At 33.7% G+C, this 14969-nt stretch overlaps 3 protein-coding genes across 7 annotated transcripts; 2 read left to right on the top strand and 1 right to left on the bottom strand.

Annotated features, from left to right (window-relative positions):
* The first annotated feature begins 2 nt into the window (after positions 1-2).
* On the top strand, positions 3-1314 carry LOC100649660. Its single transcript, XM_003397931.4, has 4 exons — positions 3-164; positions 252-392; positions 595-741; positions 1017-1314. The coding sequence occupies exons 1-4, from the start codon at positions 96-98 to the stop codon at positions 1161-1163; spliced, it is 504 nt and encodes a 167-aa protein (XP_003397979.1). The 5' UTR covers positions 3-95; the 3' UTR covers positions 1164-1314.
* Positions 1315-2916: 1602 nt separating this feature from the next.
* On the top strand, positions 2917-5641 carry LOC100649416 (zinc finger HIT domain-containing protein 3). The gene is made up of 2 exons (XM_003397929.4): positions 2917-3172; positions 3639-5641. Exons 1-2 carry the CDS (start codon positions 3102-3104, stop codon positions 3973-3975), a joined length of 408 nt encoding a protein of 135 aa, XP_003397977.2. The 5' UTR covers positions 2917-3101; the 3' UTR covers positions 3976-5641.
* Positions 4178-12802, bottom strand: LOC100649299 (beta-glucuronidase). 5 transcript variants are annotated; one of them, XM_048408520.1, is made up of 14 exons: positions 12434-12801; positions 12263-12351; positions 11401-11536; positions 11143-11272; positions 10380-10562; positions 10101-10199; positions 9263-9439; positions 7606-7838; positions 6856-7135; positions 6400-6674; positions 5902-6163; positions 5294-5482; positions 4715-4853; positions 4178-4626 (listed from the first exon to the last, which is right to left on the bottom strand). In XM_048408520.1, exons 5-14 carry the CDS (start codon positions 10545-10547, stop codon positions 4445-4447), a joined length of 2004 nt encoding a protein of 667 aa, XP_048264477.1. In that variant the 5' UTR covers positions 10548-10562; positions 11143-11272; positions 11401-11536; positions 12263-12351; positions 12434-12801; the 3' UTR covers positions 4178-4444. The 5 variants fall into 5 exon arrangements, with proteins under 5 accessions (XP_048264477.1, XP_012167699.2, XP_048264478.1 ...); XM_012312309.3 differs by lacking the exon at positions 11401-11536; XM_048408521.1 differs by lacking the exon at positions 12263-12351.
* Between the last annotated feature and the right edge of the window lie 2167 nt (positions 12803-14969).

Below are 14969 nucleotides of genomic sequence, written 5' to 3'. Positions count from 1 at the left end.
GTTGTTTATGCCTTTAAATATAAACCGAACATCACTTGGAGAACATACAGATTTTGCCAACAATTGTCGAACGATCTCTGTTAAAAGCTGTCATCATGAAGTTATCGATTGAAAAATTATTATCAGTGGTTATTCTGTCTATTATTTCATTATCGCATGTCAAGGTAAAGATCGAAACAATTATATAAATCCACAGTATCGAATATATAATATAGTTTTAATAAATATAATTTTTTCTTTATATCTTTTAGGCTGCCACCAAAGTTACAGTTACCGATTTTTACGTAGATGTCCCAGACAACGAGTTAATCGATTCATGGAGTCACAGCCTAGCGGATAATCTCATCTCTTCACAGATTTTTGTCAAACAGGATTGTCCAGGTGAAATAGAGGTATATCTTGATTTAAATATTATTTAATTTTAACGTTATTATTTACTATTTCGGACTCTACCTTCTCCTCTTCGTCACCTCCATTCCTATCGTCCTTCCAAATTAAATTAGATAGTTATTTACAAAAATTTAATATATTTTCTAATTTCTTCATAAAACTCGTTAATACATTAGATAGCAATATTTTGATATTCCATTTTAGGCCGATATAACGGTATATAAAGGTGATGACATAGTCAGTCAAAAGAACAAGAAATTTGATAAACCAATGAAGGACTTCGAAAACTATGATATTTGTGCGTCGATAGAAACCCCAGATTCGGATGATGATTCGTGCTCCGTCGCACAGGTAAGAAGTTTATATACATGTAATATAAAATATTTCATCAACCTTTTAAAATCTCTTTTTTTTGGGTCGAATGTTGCATTATTACATATTATATATAAAATATCCGGCACGATTAAATAATTGTAAAATCTGTGTATGTTTTGATACATTTACATAATTATCAGCACAAGTTATACATATAAGTACCTCTCTTTTTTTAAATTTACGTATTCATATATTACGTATACATAATTTAAGTTACATATTGATATTAAAATGTGGTTTTCATCACCTAGGGTGAACAAGCAGCTTCAGACTGCGATGTAAGCGATTGGTTCAGCAGTATGAAACCCGGAGATTATGTTGCCAAATGTGATTTCAAGCAAGGTGACAAGCTAATTTCTAGTGCCACACTAAACGTAAAAGTAGAAGCTGAGCAGTAGTACAATATTTTATTTCGTTCGAAATCACACTATCAGATATGTCTCAACGTTTATATTTATTATATCCTATATGCATGATTGTAATCATTGCTTACTTAATGTTGTAAAAGTAACTGCTATTTTCCTTGGATAATAAAGATATTAGCATACACACGGATACTTAATTTTAGGTTTATGTTAACTTTATTTTTCATATATACATATATGCTTCATTTATTAATATAAAAATTGTAATAAAAAATTCTTTACTATTGTTCAAAATGCATCATTCCCTCTATTATTAATTGTAAATATTATATAAACATATATGATCAATCTCCATTGTTCTTCGCCGGACACATTTCAAAAAGCTCAACAAAATGGCTTGTTTTTGAAAAAGAGAGATAATAACAAAGCAAAAAGTGGAGATACAAGAGAAGTATGCTAACTTTACTTATATTCCCAAATCTTATTTTATCCACTGTATACTTTTCTTCTGCCAACGCCTGTACGAATCCTGACTGGACTGTCATCTTTTGTGAATCATCGAGTACATTCTGCTGCGAGGTATTAACAAATAGTACCATTTTAAAGTAATAATATTATTTAATATGTCAATAAAGTAACATTTAAAAAATTCTCTTTATTTATTTACACTATATCAGGCAGATATTAGTTTCGAATAAACTAAAAATACCTACTTTGATATTACTATTTCTTCGCACGCTTAATATATTTGATGAATTATTATTCTTTTCTATAGCAAAATCCCATTATTATTTTAGTATATCACGTATATGGCTATGTGGCTCAGAAATAATTAATAATAAGAATAAAATTGTTAATTGATAGATGGCATAAAATCTTACTAATGAAATGGTAACTCAATTTTGTATTTTTCCTTGGAATCATTAATTTTTGAAATTTTATAGGTAGACATTTTATCTTTCTTATATTCCTAATATTTATTTCTGGTGATTGACATACATCATGCTGTTATTTTGAAAGAATAAATTTATTAAGTACATTATTAAATAAAATTCAATATAAAATTTCCTAAAACGTAATATATTTTATCGTTAAACTTACTTTATTATTTTCTAATTTTTCCACTTTTTGTAAGCTGTCAGTAAGGCCTGAAATAACGAATAAATGAACAACGTTCGTACATGGACTTAAGAATAAAAATAATTTTATATAACACTTTTTCTTTCAAGGCAATTTAAAATACCTTTTGATCGATGATAGACTTTTTCTGAAATCTTTTCATTGACGGAAACTACATTTGTTCTATTTGAATCCTTCAAATTATACATTCGTTGTGTCGATTAACTTAGAAATTAGAATTTATTTAAATCTTTTCTATAGCAATAAAAACGTATCTAGTCTAAATACATATGTATTTCTCGTGGAAAATTGATATTTCCATTTTAATCTATATGTTCAACGCACGTGTAGTTAATACAACAGGATATCTTGTTAATTTTCGAACACATGATATATTACACATTAAAAATCAAGCTATTTAGATGCTAAGCAAATTGTTCAATTTTAATGACGTTATAAATATTAATATCGCGTTTGAATTCTGTCTTGACTTTTCTCTATGAAAATAGTTACGGATCATGGCAAGAATGTTAAGTTCGACATTAAATGCCAGACAAGAAAATAACGGTGAATATGCAAAGCCACGAGAAATTGATTTTATGAAATTTTATTTATATTCAATTTAATTATGTCATGTATATTTGATAGAATGATGGATAGATAGAATCGACATATTTTAAATATATTATTTAACTTATCATTCGTGTTTCGTCACATGTCAGTTTTTGTCTGTCACACGGTCAAAAGTAAACAATCACAAACGGTAGATGCATAAAGTGCGTAATCAGAAATTAATTTAAATGATATATTTAATTGTTTAAAACTGTGTGATGTACCGGTGTGGTTACCATCATGGCAAATATTTGTTGTATATGCGGGAAAACGAAATGTTCGTATAAATGTCCTGTATGTGAAGAAGCTTAGTAAGTACGATAGAGGTTATGTTCATAGTTACAATATTTTAAATAAGCTTTAATGCTTCATGATTTTAAGAAATACGAATACGTACATATGTATATCATATGTATTTGAGATGTTGTAAATGATATTGTTGTAATTTTAATCAAAATATAAATTATTTAATTTGATAATGCATAGTAACATGTAATAATATTTGTTATTAGTTTGTATTTATTTGGTTTTGAGATAAGAAAATTCTGTTTATGTTTAGCGAAGATTTATCAAAATAAATAATAAGAACAGATTTCTTTTAATCAAAATTGATAAACTTCTTCATATGGAAATATTTGTATGTTAGTAGTACATTAAAAGCATAAATATTCCCTTAATATTGCATCAGTTCTTTCTGTGATTTAAAAATATTATATTTCTTATAAAGACAACTTTATTCTGTAGTTTAATAGTTTATTGTATTGTATTGTGTATTAGTTGTTCCATAGGTTGCTGTAAGGCGCATAAACAAAATAATTGTCAGCCACCAAAGTCTCAGGAGAACAAAGTTATAGAAGATACGAAGAATAAAATTAATTATGATTTCCCAACAGAAGACACAGTTCCCATTGAAAAATTGAACCAGTTACGTCATAGCGAAGAATTGAAGAACTGCTTAAAGAATCCGCATGTACGAAATATAATGCGTGGAATCTTAACAGATAAGAATCCAACAAGTGCTATCGCTTCAGCTATGACTGAACCAATATTCGTAGAAATGGCAGATGCTTGTTTGAAAGTTGTCGAACCTGAAGTTAATGACGAATTATGTTAATATATATAGATCTATATCGCATTAGAACACGTACAAGGAAATTACAATAAAATATTTCTATATATTTATACTTCTCCTTCGTATCTATATAATCGGTAATATATTTTCTTTAGCTTAAATAGCATTATAGTTAATCAAATGAATTTTTAAATTGTTATAAATAGATATAAAATAACAAATGTTATATTAAATGTTATAAATGTTATATTTTGTATAAAAACATTTATTAAAAAATCAATGTAAAACTTGCATTAAACATAAAATGATAATAACTGATGTATGCTCATATAATGGTGGCAATATGTAGACTTCAGGGATGGTAGCATTTTCATAAAGATGAAGATTACATATTAAAAGAGAAACAAACAAGCAAATAATTTTGATACAATGTTTACATATAGATAAATAACAAATTGTTCTCTTTAAAAAGTGATTAACAAAAATAGCAAAATACTAAAAGATATGATAATCAAAGCCTTGAATGAAAGGAATAGTGAAGCGATATATAGTCTTCGAGATCTGTCGGTATTTCTGTTCCGTCCAATTCCTTTTGAAGAAAATGATATCTTTTTCGAACATGATAAGCTGCCATTTTTGGTTGTCTATCTCTTGTAAATACACCTTTCTTGTTGCCACCTACTCGAATGAATGCTATAAACATACATTTATTATTAACTATTAGTGTTTGTATTAATTAATAGCTTTAATTGTTTTTTTTCTTCTCGATACTTTTGCTTACTTTGAGCTGTTCGAAAGTCGGCAAAATTCCAAATAAATTCCCCAATAAAAAATCCTTCGTTTCTTAGTTGATCAAAGGCTTCAAAATGTTTAGATAATACTTCTTTCTGATACTCTTCGCTCCATATATATTCAGGCAACTGGAAAATAACGAACAGTGTTAATAAATTTGAACTACAGTCCAAAGAAGTTCTTTTAATTAAGATTTAAAAGATTTTATCTATACTAAAGTAGTTGTTAACAATTTATAGATTGCAGCAATACATATATAGATTCAAAATGATATTTTATTCCTAGTGAAATGTTTCCTAATATTTAATACGAAACGTATCAGCAAAAGGATTAACACTAAACTCAACTAATTAAATATGAATGAAAGATGTAATTAGATCTTGTAATTAGCTGAAAGACAATAAAATATCGTCGACATTAATATTAATATATATGTATATATTGACAATTACTTCTGATGTTTAAGTCATAAGTTTGCAACGCGGAAAATCCTAAAGCATAAAAAAAATTAAAAGATGCTACTGTTTTTTATTTGGTTTGAATTCCATGTAATTACTGGATAACTTACCTCGTGTAATCCAGGCATAGTATCAGCTCCATACTCGGACATAAGCACAGGCTTATTATATTTTCTGTGCCACGCTTCAGCCTCTTCTATAACTCTGGTCGTTATTGTATCGAGCCGACCTGGGTTATTATACCAAGCGTTATAACGATTAAAGCTAATTACATCCAGGTATTCGCCTGCTTTGTCTTCCTACAAAATAATCATGTGATTTTTATTAAAGATTCGAGTCAAATGTATTAATTTTTGTAAATTAACGCATGTATTTGGATATCGAAGAAAAATTCGTTTAGTTATGCCACAAATGTACATAACACTTTTTCCAAGAATAAAGTATTAACATTTCAAACTAAATTCTATACAATTCGATTCGACAATTGAAATTTCACTATCGCAGTTGTTATTCGTCTAATTTGCGAAAAAAACAAATTTTTTTCATTCGATCTTCAGCCACCACGTGCTAGGTAAATTCATCGTTGGAGAGTGTAAAAACGTAGACTTTATATCGAGATTTCGTCAAGAGGAAAGATGCGATACATAGTTTTTTGGGATATTCTATTCTGCAAGGAAAACGATAACGACTGTACGATATAAATATTTGCGAAAGTAACCTGAACTGCTCGAGCCATGGCAATAGTAATTGGTCTGGTAGGATCGAGTGCTTTCGTATGATGAGCAACTTGTTTAAAGTATTCACCAGCTTCCGGAAGTTGCGTCCTCGGTTCATTCGCGATGGACCACATAATTACCGAAGGTCGATTCTTATCTCTCCTTATGAGTTCCGATAACGAGTCTTTGTGACGTGCAAGAAGAATCGGTGAAAAATTTTCAGTGTCTACCGAAGGACATTCGCCGATGATGAGAAAGCCTAACCTTTGGAAAACAAATAAAGTAAAAGATATATATGTAGCAGTTAAAGGTAAAATCGAATCGAAGAGTATGCTGACCTCTCCTGATTATGTGATATTTTTTTTATATAAATGATATATAATATATACGCGATTATTCTCATTGCACGGCCTCGGCTTTATACATTATTAATATTGGATATTTATACATTAATAATATTGGATATTTTTACACGATAAAAAGTAGAAAGTGGGGATTACCGGTCAGCAGTATCGAGTACTTCATCGCTGTAAGGATAATGACTGGTTCTATAGGCATTAGCTCCGATCCATTGTAGCAGCTCATGATCCCTAGCAACGGTGACCAAATCGAGACCGCGTCCTCTCAGAATCGAATCTTCGTGTCTACCGAATCCTCGCATGTACACGGGCTTGTCGTTAAGTAATAAACTCGTATTCGTCCAGGCCAATGTTCTGATGCCAATTGGAAGCCTGTAGACGTCTACTTTGCTGTCATTCGCCACCGACAATGTAACCTTAGAATCGTAATGTTATACCTAGTTACGTTTGCAATATATTTTGCAGGTTTGGATAAATTTTGGTTGAAATATAGATAGAAGATAATAATTTGTAAGAATCGTTTCAATCGCTTCGTTACTTTTATTTTAGGAATAAGGAAGAACAACGGAGAAAAAAGATAGAGTATACGTTACATACCTTTAGGGTGTAAAGGTATCCAGGATTAGGATTCATACCCCTAGGCCACCAGAGCTTAGGAAATGGTACCTTTAGCGTACCGGAAAGTCCGTAAATAGGCTCCTGTACAGCTAAAATATCCTTGGCATCGAACAGGCTTACTCTACAGATAGGAATTTCATGCTCCTGCAGGCCTGCCGGTTGAATTATGTATTTTACGATACCAGTATCACCGATTAGTCCGGTCTTTACAGTAATATCTTCGATATAGACGCGTGGTTTTGTATGCAGCAAAACTGGTCTGTAATTTGGAAACGTTACGTTAACTCTGTCTGATATCTTATCGCCGCGGTGAAAGCCGATAAATTTGCCCGCACGTATTTTTCAACTATTTTGCGTGAATTATTCCGCTCTGTTACTTTGCTTTTGTTCGTTTCGTAAATATGTATCTCTATCTATTTTGTCACCGTTGCTTCTACGCATCAGTGAGAAAGGCGAGATTTTTTGAAAGGCCAACAAATAGGCCATTTTACTACGTGATATAAATTTCATTTTATAGATATAAATCAGTTATACACACATATATTTTGTGCTATTTTACTGCAGGAAAAACACATACATGTATACGTATATGATATTCCTTGCTATTTATATATAAGTAGAACTATATTCGATTTGTTTCAAGTATCGAAAGCGCTCGATATATCTTGTTGATGTTAAAAAGATATAAGAATATAAAGATCGTATAAACGCTGACTTCTCCACGCCTACCTGTGTATGCCAGCGTAATTGAAAAAATCGAAAGTGTAAGTTTGCAGGCGTATCGTTCCGTTATCGACGGGAGTGAAGATAATTTTTCCTTGTGGTATACTAGTTTGAAGCAAAGTATTATCAACTGCGACGGTTATGCGATTTTTACCGCCATAAATCAAATACGAAGATATCTCGGCTTCAAACGGAAGATGACCCATTTCATGGTTCGTTACCAAATCGTTGTTTATCCACTAGAACACAAAAAGAACACAAAAGGAACATACGTATATGTATGTATTATAACCAAACGATACACATATTTATATGTTGCGGGCGAAGTCCGCAGGGTATGCGGAGTCGGTTTTGCCCAGACAATGTCAGCGTTACATACCGCTGCCTGGGAAAGTTCGAAGAAATAGTTGGAAAATTTCGAATATGGCCCGCTGTAACATGAGAAGAATTGACATTGCCCAGCATCGTATAAGTAACGTTGACAACTATTATTTCTTCGCGAACTTTGTCAGGCTCGAAGAGGATACTGCGAATAATGATAAATCTATTTTTCAAGGCAACGCCGCCCTAAGTTTTTCCCATTTTATTCGTCTCGGTCGTACCATTCCTTTCGAAACGAAGTATCGGTGTGGGTTTAGGCATATAAAAGTCTTTGGCCGGCCGGAGTTGGCCGACAACTCTGCGTCTCCATGCCATCGGCTGGAGATTTTTATGTGCCTAACCGCATACCGTGAGAAGTGTGATTAAACGATTCCTTGGCAAAAAAGATGTAACAAGTGGCACACGAAGCGCGGACGTCCAGGGGCTTACAGACCGAGGAAAAAGAAAGATAGCCGATACAACAAGAGAAGAACCTAAGATTACATCCTCGGAAATAATTGGAATAGTAAAAAGCGAACCTAAGGAAAGACGCCTCATAACAGTTCAAAGTCCACTGAGAATTGCTGGATATGAATCAAGAGTTGCAAGACGAAAACCACGAATTAACAAAGCAAGAAAAGATCGTAGTTCGCTGTTAATTATGTATATACGAAAATATAGCATTCTGGGACAAAATACCGTTCTCAGACGAAAGCAAGTTTCATATTTTTCAATGTGATGGACGGGTTTTAATATGGCGAATACCGAATACTGCATTAGATGAATAAAACATTGTCCAAGCCATCAAACACAGGGGTGATGGGGTAATGGTACGGAGTTGTATGAGCTTTTCTTGATGTAGGAGGTCATATATTCTGGACAAATGTGGTTATTTAAATATTTTCAAGGAAAAGTGCGGAAATATAAAATGTAGGACAAGATTATTATTTTCAACGGTATAATGATCTCAAGCATGCAGCCTATACTGTTAGACGGTAGATCGTTTTTAATATAGCAAATCTAAATCCTGCAGTGTATCTTTGTTCTGAATTAGGAAAAAGAATTTATAACGCATCGTATCACGTCTAAGCAAGACTCGAAGAAAGTATTCCTCGAAGAATGGCGCGAAGTAGGTGCAAAAATCACGAACATATTAAATCTATTTCAAGTTTAATGATTTGCCGTTTGTTACATCTTCTTTGTATTTAAGAATTTGCGTCGATCGTACGACGTTAACGAAGGATAGAAAAAGTTGTTGTAAAAATAGTAAAATAGTAAAATAATAGAAATGTAAAATAGTTACCACTTGCGCGATATAATTGACAGAACCAAATCTGACAAAGACTCTTTGTTCTCGCCAAGAAGCAGGTGCGAAGAAAGATCGTTGGTACCAAACGCTGCCCATATGATCCCTCAAATCCCTGGAGGTTGTAATGTCGTTATACGACGAAGGTACTGGCATTTGCATCACATTTCCTACCTAGACGAAGCAGCGTACACACGTACATAAGTGAATCCCCGTTGACAACGTATAATTTCGTAAAATTTATATTTACGCGACTTCGATTCTGCGCGTTTATGCAACAGGTACAATTGAGCAAAATGTATCGCTTTCGCTATTTGCAAGTCACCTTAAACCGTACCGTGTTTTACATTTTGAACTTTTGGAATTAATACCTACTAAAATAAAACTACGATTTAATGAAAAATTGGTGATTATAATATAGGATATATGTATGTATATATGTATGTGGTGTATGGTATCAGGTATATAGTATATCTAACATAGCAATTTGCAATCGATGACTTTAACGTTCTCGGTAGATCGCGCATGTTCAAATAAATTTATATTTCTATCGATACAACGAGAGAATTAAAACGTAAATAAAAGTTTATTTCGTCTATCAAATATTACGACGAACTTAGTATAAGTAGAGTATTTTTATATACATGCGTTCATACGTACTTTGATACGTTCTTATATTTTGTAAGAATCCACTATCTACTTACAGATATTACGAAACGATTTTCTTTTCGTATTACTTTAACGTTACTTTCGTTTGTTTAGATCGATAGGAATACGCTATATTTTCTTTAACCACAAGAGAAATGAAAAATATGTGTTTTTTGTTTTACGATACCTTCGATAGTTCATCGGCAAACCATGCCTCTCTATAACCCAATAGCGCGTCTCCTGATGGGGAAATGACAAAATCCCACATGCCATCTAGAGATTTCACCTTAATAAGAGATGAATTTATTAAATTTAATCATTGAATAATCTAATTATCGAATGAGCGATTTGACACGTTAATATCGTAGCTAAAGCTTTTTTATTACTAGAATTTCGGATATGAAAGTAACACGTTTAAGTACACGACAATGTGTACCGCTGATAGAAATAAGAGATTTCAAATTACCTCTCGCGATTCACTTTCCCGTGGATATAACATTCCCGGGAGTGGCGAGGGTATATCCTCTTCCTGGGGCAGAGGTGAATATTCTATTGGAGTTTCGGGATATTCAATTTCTGGACCCGATTCCCCAGCCATTACCGCGCTAATTACAAGAAACGCTAAACACCACATTTTTCCGTGATTTTCCTGAAACGAAATAACCGAACGAAAAATGATCACGTTTCTATTTTCTTTGGAAACATAAGAAATTATGGTGAAGTACTTTTTCAATAAGGAATTTTTATTAACGGTAAATTTATTGCGATCGTTTACGATAAATGTTTGCCTCCTTGCGATCGTCCTAGAAACATTGAAGAGTAAAATAGGAAAAATGAAATCGACGTCTGCGTTGGTTCCGAGGAAATAGCTCGTAACGTTTTATTTAGGCTCATCCTGTGTATTTGAATTCAATTATACGAATAGTCAGCGATATCGGTTAACGATAAAGAATTAGAAGTCCGTAATGTCAAGTATGTACGTTAAATATAAAATATTAAATGTTTGAGACTATTCATAATAAACGTGCATCTAATTCTTAATTTTGTTGTTCGCCGAAACTCTAAAATTGATTTCGTTAAAGACATTTGATCGAAGGCATGAAAAACCCTAATTATCGATCGTTTTATCCGATCGACAGAGGCAACATCCTCGACCGCGTGTATAAAAAATTAATGTTGGTTATTAATGGGTTAACTTAATATAAAAGGAGGTAGTAACTGGTGTGTACCGTAGGGTCTCGTTCACATCAATATCGGCTTCCTGGCACGGTGCCCTCCTACGAGAGCAGACTTCCCTTCCCAAAGCATCAAATCGTTTCCTCGTGTCGCACGTGCACACCGTCGTCGCTGTCCCTAATTCTACGAATGGACATCGTGAGAATGTAACAATTGCCACTGTTTATAACGATGGGAATGATATTTTCACAGACCGTATCGACGGTCCAATTATTTATAAGCATGCGATTATACGCATGCTTTGCAAATACCTGCGAAATCACCGCTAAACGATCGTTAATTTCCCATCGGCGTTCAAAGAAACGTATTCGCGCATCGATTCCTCGTAGTTGTTCGTGCTTTGCTAAAGTCGATGTGCACAGAAAATTTCGATCTTTTCCTGACGAACTGCAAGAGCACGATTCGCTCGTATCAGACCGTATTAGATGAGAGAAAGTTTCGTCGCTATCGAATATTTTATCTTTGTTGTTAAAGTATTCTTTTATCGTTTAGTCCAGTCCTTTCTTGGATCTAATTTGTTATGTTATTGATTATTATCTCGACTAAATCGTTGATCTTCGCTTCAACCGCAGATAATGCTATTCGTTATAACCATTATTATCTTTGTTATTGGTTTCAATTTGCGATAGTCTTTTTATTAATGCTTATCGGCCTAATCGATGAGTTAAAGAACAAACGCGCGTCAGCGTTCTGTTGTAATCAGGTTTGTTATTTCCGCTTTATTTATACAGTTTGGAAGTTTCTATTTCAGCATAGTAGGTCCAGACTTTTAGAAGGACGTGCAACAGATCTTGTTACGGTTCTCGAACTTTTATATCTCACGCTCTCGTTTCAATGAACGAAAGAAACGTTGTCTCTCGTCAAGAATTTTTGCATAAGCTTGAAACGGGGAAATTATGCGAATTTAAGAAATGTCTCGCCGATAGTAAGACACATTTGATCGGAAAAAGGAAGATTTATCGTTACGGAAATGACACGCTATTACACAACGAATTATCTAATTTTGAAAGAAGAATTTTGAAAGAAAATTTTTAACTCGCCGGCTTGTTAGACGCGAAACAGAAGATCTACGAAAGTACACGTGCTCGCACAAAGAAGTGGGAAAATCGTTACCTATCAGATTCTTCTTCCTATTCTTCTCTAAATGTCTACGATCCGCGTATTTCAATCGCGAGATTTGTTCCCTGGCGATGAACCATCACCTATATCGATTTCCCAACCATTGCGAACCAATTACTTTCGATGTTTTTATCGATCAAGATCAATTTGGTACAAAACACTCACCTTTTCTGTATTTAGATGGAAAAGTTTATCGAATGGCAAACATTCGAGAAGATTGTCGCGCAACAGGCACTGCAAATCGTTGGTTCGAATAGTTTCGCGATAATTATCCGAAGAAAGGAAAAGTTACGGTGGTTTCTTCGTTTCCGGACGCGGTTAATGCAGCATCGCTCGTCGCGTCGTTGGAACTTGGCACGTTCTCTCCTGTTGGGATCTTACACGCTACTAGACTAGAGAATCGGTTGTACCTATCCCATCGGGCCGCACTGTGGCTCGCCAACCGACTGGCTTGCTCTTATATATCGGGTGTCCGCGCCCAACCTGCTACAACATTATGTCGCCGCGTATCATCGCTTCGAATTCAGCTACGTGAATGAAACAGATCATCAGAAAGACTAGTTTCTAGCACTACCGGATATCTTTTTATCAGAGACGTTCCGCATCGCCGTCTTGTTTCTCTGAAATTTTAATCGCACAGTTTGCGAAAATTACCCACTTTGTTTCTTTTTATCGTTCTAATTATCAACCACGTGCAAACATAGAGGCGTAATTGGAATACTTGTGTAACCTTCTTCCCTGGATGAGATTAAGCTTCGAGAAAATGTCGTATTTATAGAAATTTTAGCATTCGAGGGAAGTCGAAGTCTTGGGTAGTGTCGTAATGCAAGAATTTTGTCGAAACATATACGATAATCGGCGACAGGTGAATTTCATTCTCGTTGATTTTTTGCCGATAACGCGGTCGAACGTTTGACTGGTCAGACGATTCGTTTAAATCCGTTGTATCGTTCGAAGAATGTTTTGTTTCCTACGATATGTTTCTTAGACTCTGGGCGAATTTCTCGTCGTTTTAAATAATTAAGTCGTGCATTTTGAATTCGCCGTGAATAACAGGATTCGGTATAGAATCGTTATTGACCGTTATATTCAATTCGTCTGGCAATTAATTGCGATTATTCACAAGATATCGAGAAACAGGATAACATGGCTGGTTGTTTCGAGAAAATGAAGACCAAGGTATGCTACGCTTAGCCGCAGGTACCTTAACTCTGAGTGAATCTTAAATTAGTATTCCGTGTAAACAGAGTTCGTTAACATTTGCAGGTTAGTTTCCGGATTTCTTGCCTGACGTTCCCTTTTACTTAAAGATTGCGTTATCGCGATGACACTGTTTGAATTCTCCGCGTGCATATACTTGAACTTTATACTTTATCGCATTGTAGCAGGCATTTTCTTTGTATACTCATATATTTCACTGGGTAAAAGATAACAGAATTAGCTTTCTTAGTAAGTGTATATAACTTTTATCGATGCATGACGCGGTTATGTTTTAAAAATATCGCCTTCTATATTTTTGAACAACTGGAAAATAACCGACAAGAATATTATCTCAAATAGTTATTTGTTGTTCTAATGCCGACTAAAATTCTCCCACATCTGATACATCAGATCTAAGATAAATTAAATTTTCAATCGTCATAACCAAAAAGGCTAACGGAATCTAATCGATTTACAAGGCATAAAAAGCTGCAGGTGTATATTTGCCCGCTGAGAGCAGATCTCATCATAAGATAGTATCGTTATAAGTCGGTCTGCTAGAATACAACCCGCTGTGAGAGGTATCGTTTACCAAGTTGGAATACGAAGGAGAAAATAAAAGCAAAAAGAAAGACGAAGGATTAGCGTGGTATTTCTGAGCATTTACGATTACTGGTAACCGTAGAACGTATTTTGTATGTCGGACATTCGCGGTTTTTAACGGGTGACGTTTCATGCCCAATGCGAATGGATTTGCATAGATAAACAGTGTAAGTCAATTTTCGTATAGTCGAAAGCTTTTTCGACTACGTAGAGCGAATCGTATTACATCTTTTATCCAATTAACGCTACAATTACCGATTCGTGATGTATCCTTAATTATATCGCACATAAATGATTCCAATTAGAGTGGTATAATGAAAGTAACATATGTATTTATTATTTGTTAATTTAATTTACCGATAAACTTTGAATGTTAATTTATTTCAATTAAAAGATCAGTTACTAGAAGATACATATAATATGTAAATTACTTTGTGAAGAGAATAACGAATACAACCAATTGGATATGAATCGGGTTTTCGCGTTACCTCGTGATTATTTATTATTGGATTTTTATGCAAATTTATATTTTTGAGAACATAATTAAAAAAGTAGTATTTCAGTAGAAAATTGCTTTACCTGTCAAGTATTACAGGAAGCGTTATACTTTCCTATAAATGTATAAAAATCTGCAGTCTAATTGTCATTGTTTTTGTAATTGGTTACTTAATAAAGCAGACAAGGTATAGGATATATAGGTATCGCATCTTATGAGACTTGGAATCATACATTGAGAAATACCACGATCTCTGAATAAGTTTCGTCACGAGGAGGTGATTATGCGAGAGACCCTGATGGGTTTCCCTTACGTGGAATTTTTCAATTAAAAATAAACGCCATCTCGAAAGAATACTCAGCAGTTATGCACTACGTATTAGAAATCGCGTGTAATTGTCCA

Source organism: Bombus terrestris, chromosome 9 (assembly GCF_910591885.1).
Source record: "Bombus terrestris chromosome 9, iyBomTerr1.2, whole genome shotgun sequence".
Classification (NCBI taxonomy): Eukaryota; Metazoa; Arthropoda; class Insecta; order Hymenoptera; family Apidae; genus Bombus; species Bombus terrestris.
The sequence above is the reverse complement of the archived record's forward strand: the minus strand, read 5'-3'. Positions and strand labels throughout refer to the sequence as shown.

Excerpts from the sequence above, each read along its gene's own strand:
- LOC100649660 (XM_003397931.4), top strand. The coding sequence starts at position 96 with ATGAAGTTATCGATTGAAAAATTATTATCAGTGGTTATTCTGTCTATT. Across the intron at positions 393-594 it reads ATTGTCCAGGTGAAATAGAG|GCCGATATAACGGTATATAA; the intron begins GTATATCTTGAT and ends ATTCCATTTTAG. Across the intron at positions 742-1,016 it reads ATTCGTGCTCCGTCGCACAG|GGTGAACAAGCAGCTTCAGA; the intron begins GTAAGAAGTTTA and ends TTCATCACCTAG.
- LOC100649416 (XM_003397929.4), top strand. The coding sequence starts at position 3,102 with ATGGCAAATATTTGTTGTATATGCGGGAAAACGAAATGTTCGTATAAA. Across the intron at positions 3,173-3,638 it reads CCTGTATGTGAAGAAGCTTA|TTGTTCCATAGGTTGCTGTA; the intron begins GTAAGTACGATA and ends ATTGTGTATTAG.
- LOC100649299 (XM_012312311.3), bottom strand. The coding sequence starts at position 10,547 with ATGTGGTGTTTAGCGTTTCTTGTAATTAGCGCGGTAATGGCTGGGGAA. Across the intron at positions 4,854-5,293 it reads CTATGCCTGGATTACACGAG|TTGCCTGAATATATATGGAG; the intron begins GTAAGTTATCCA and ends GTTATTTTCCAG. Across the intron at positions 4,627-4,714 it reads CGACTTTCGAACAGCTCAAA|CATTCATTCGAGTAGGTGGC; the intron begins GTAAGCAAAAGT and ends GTATGTTTATAG.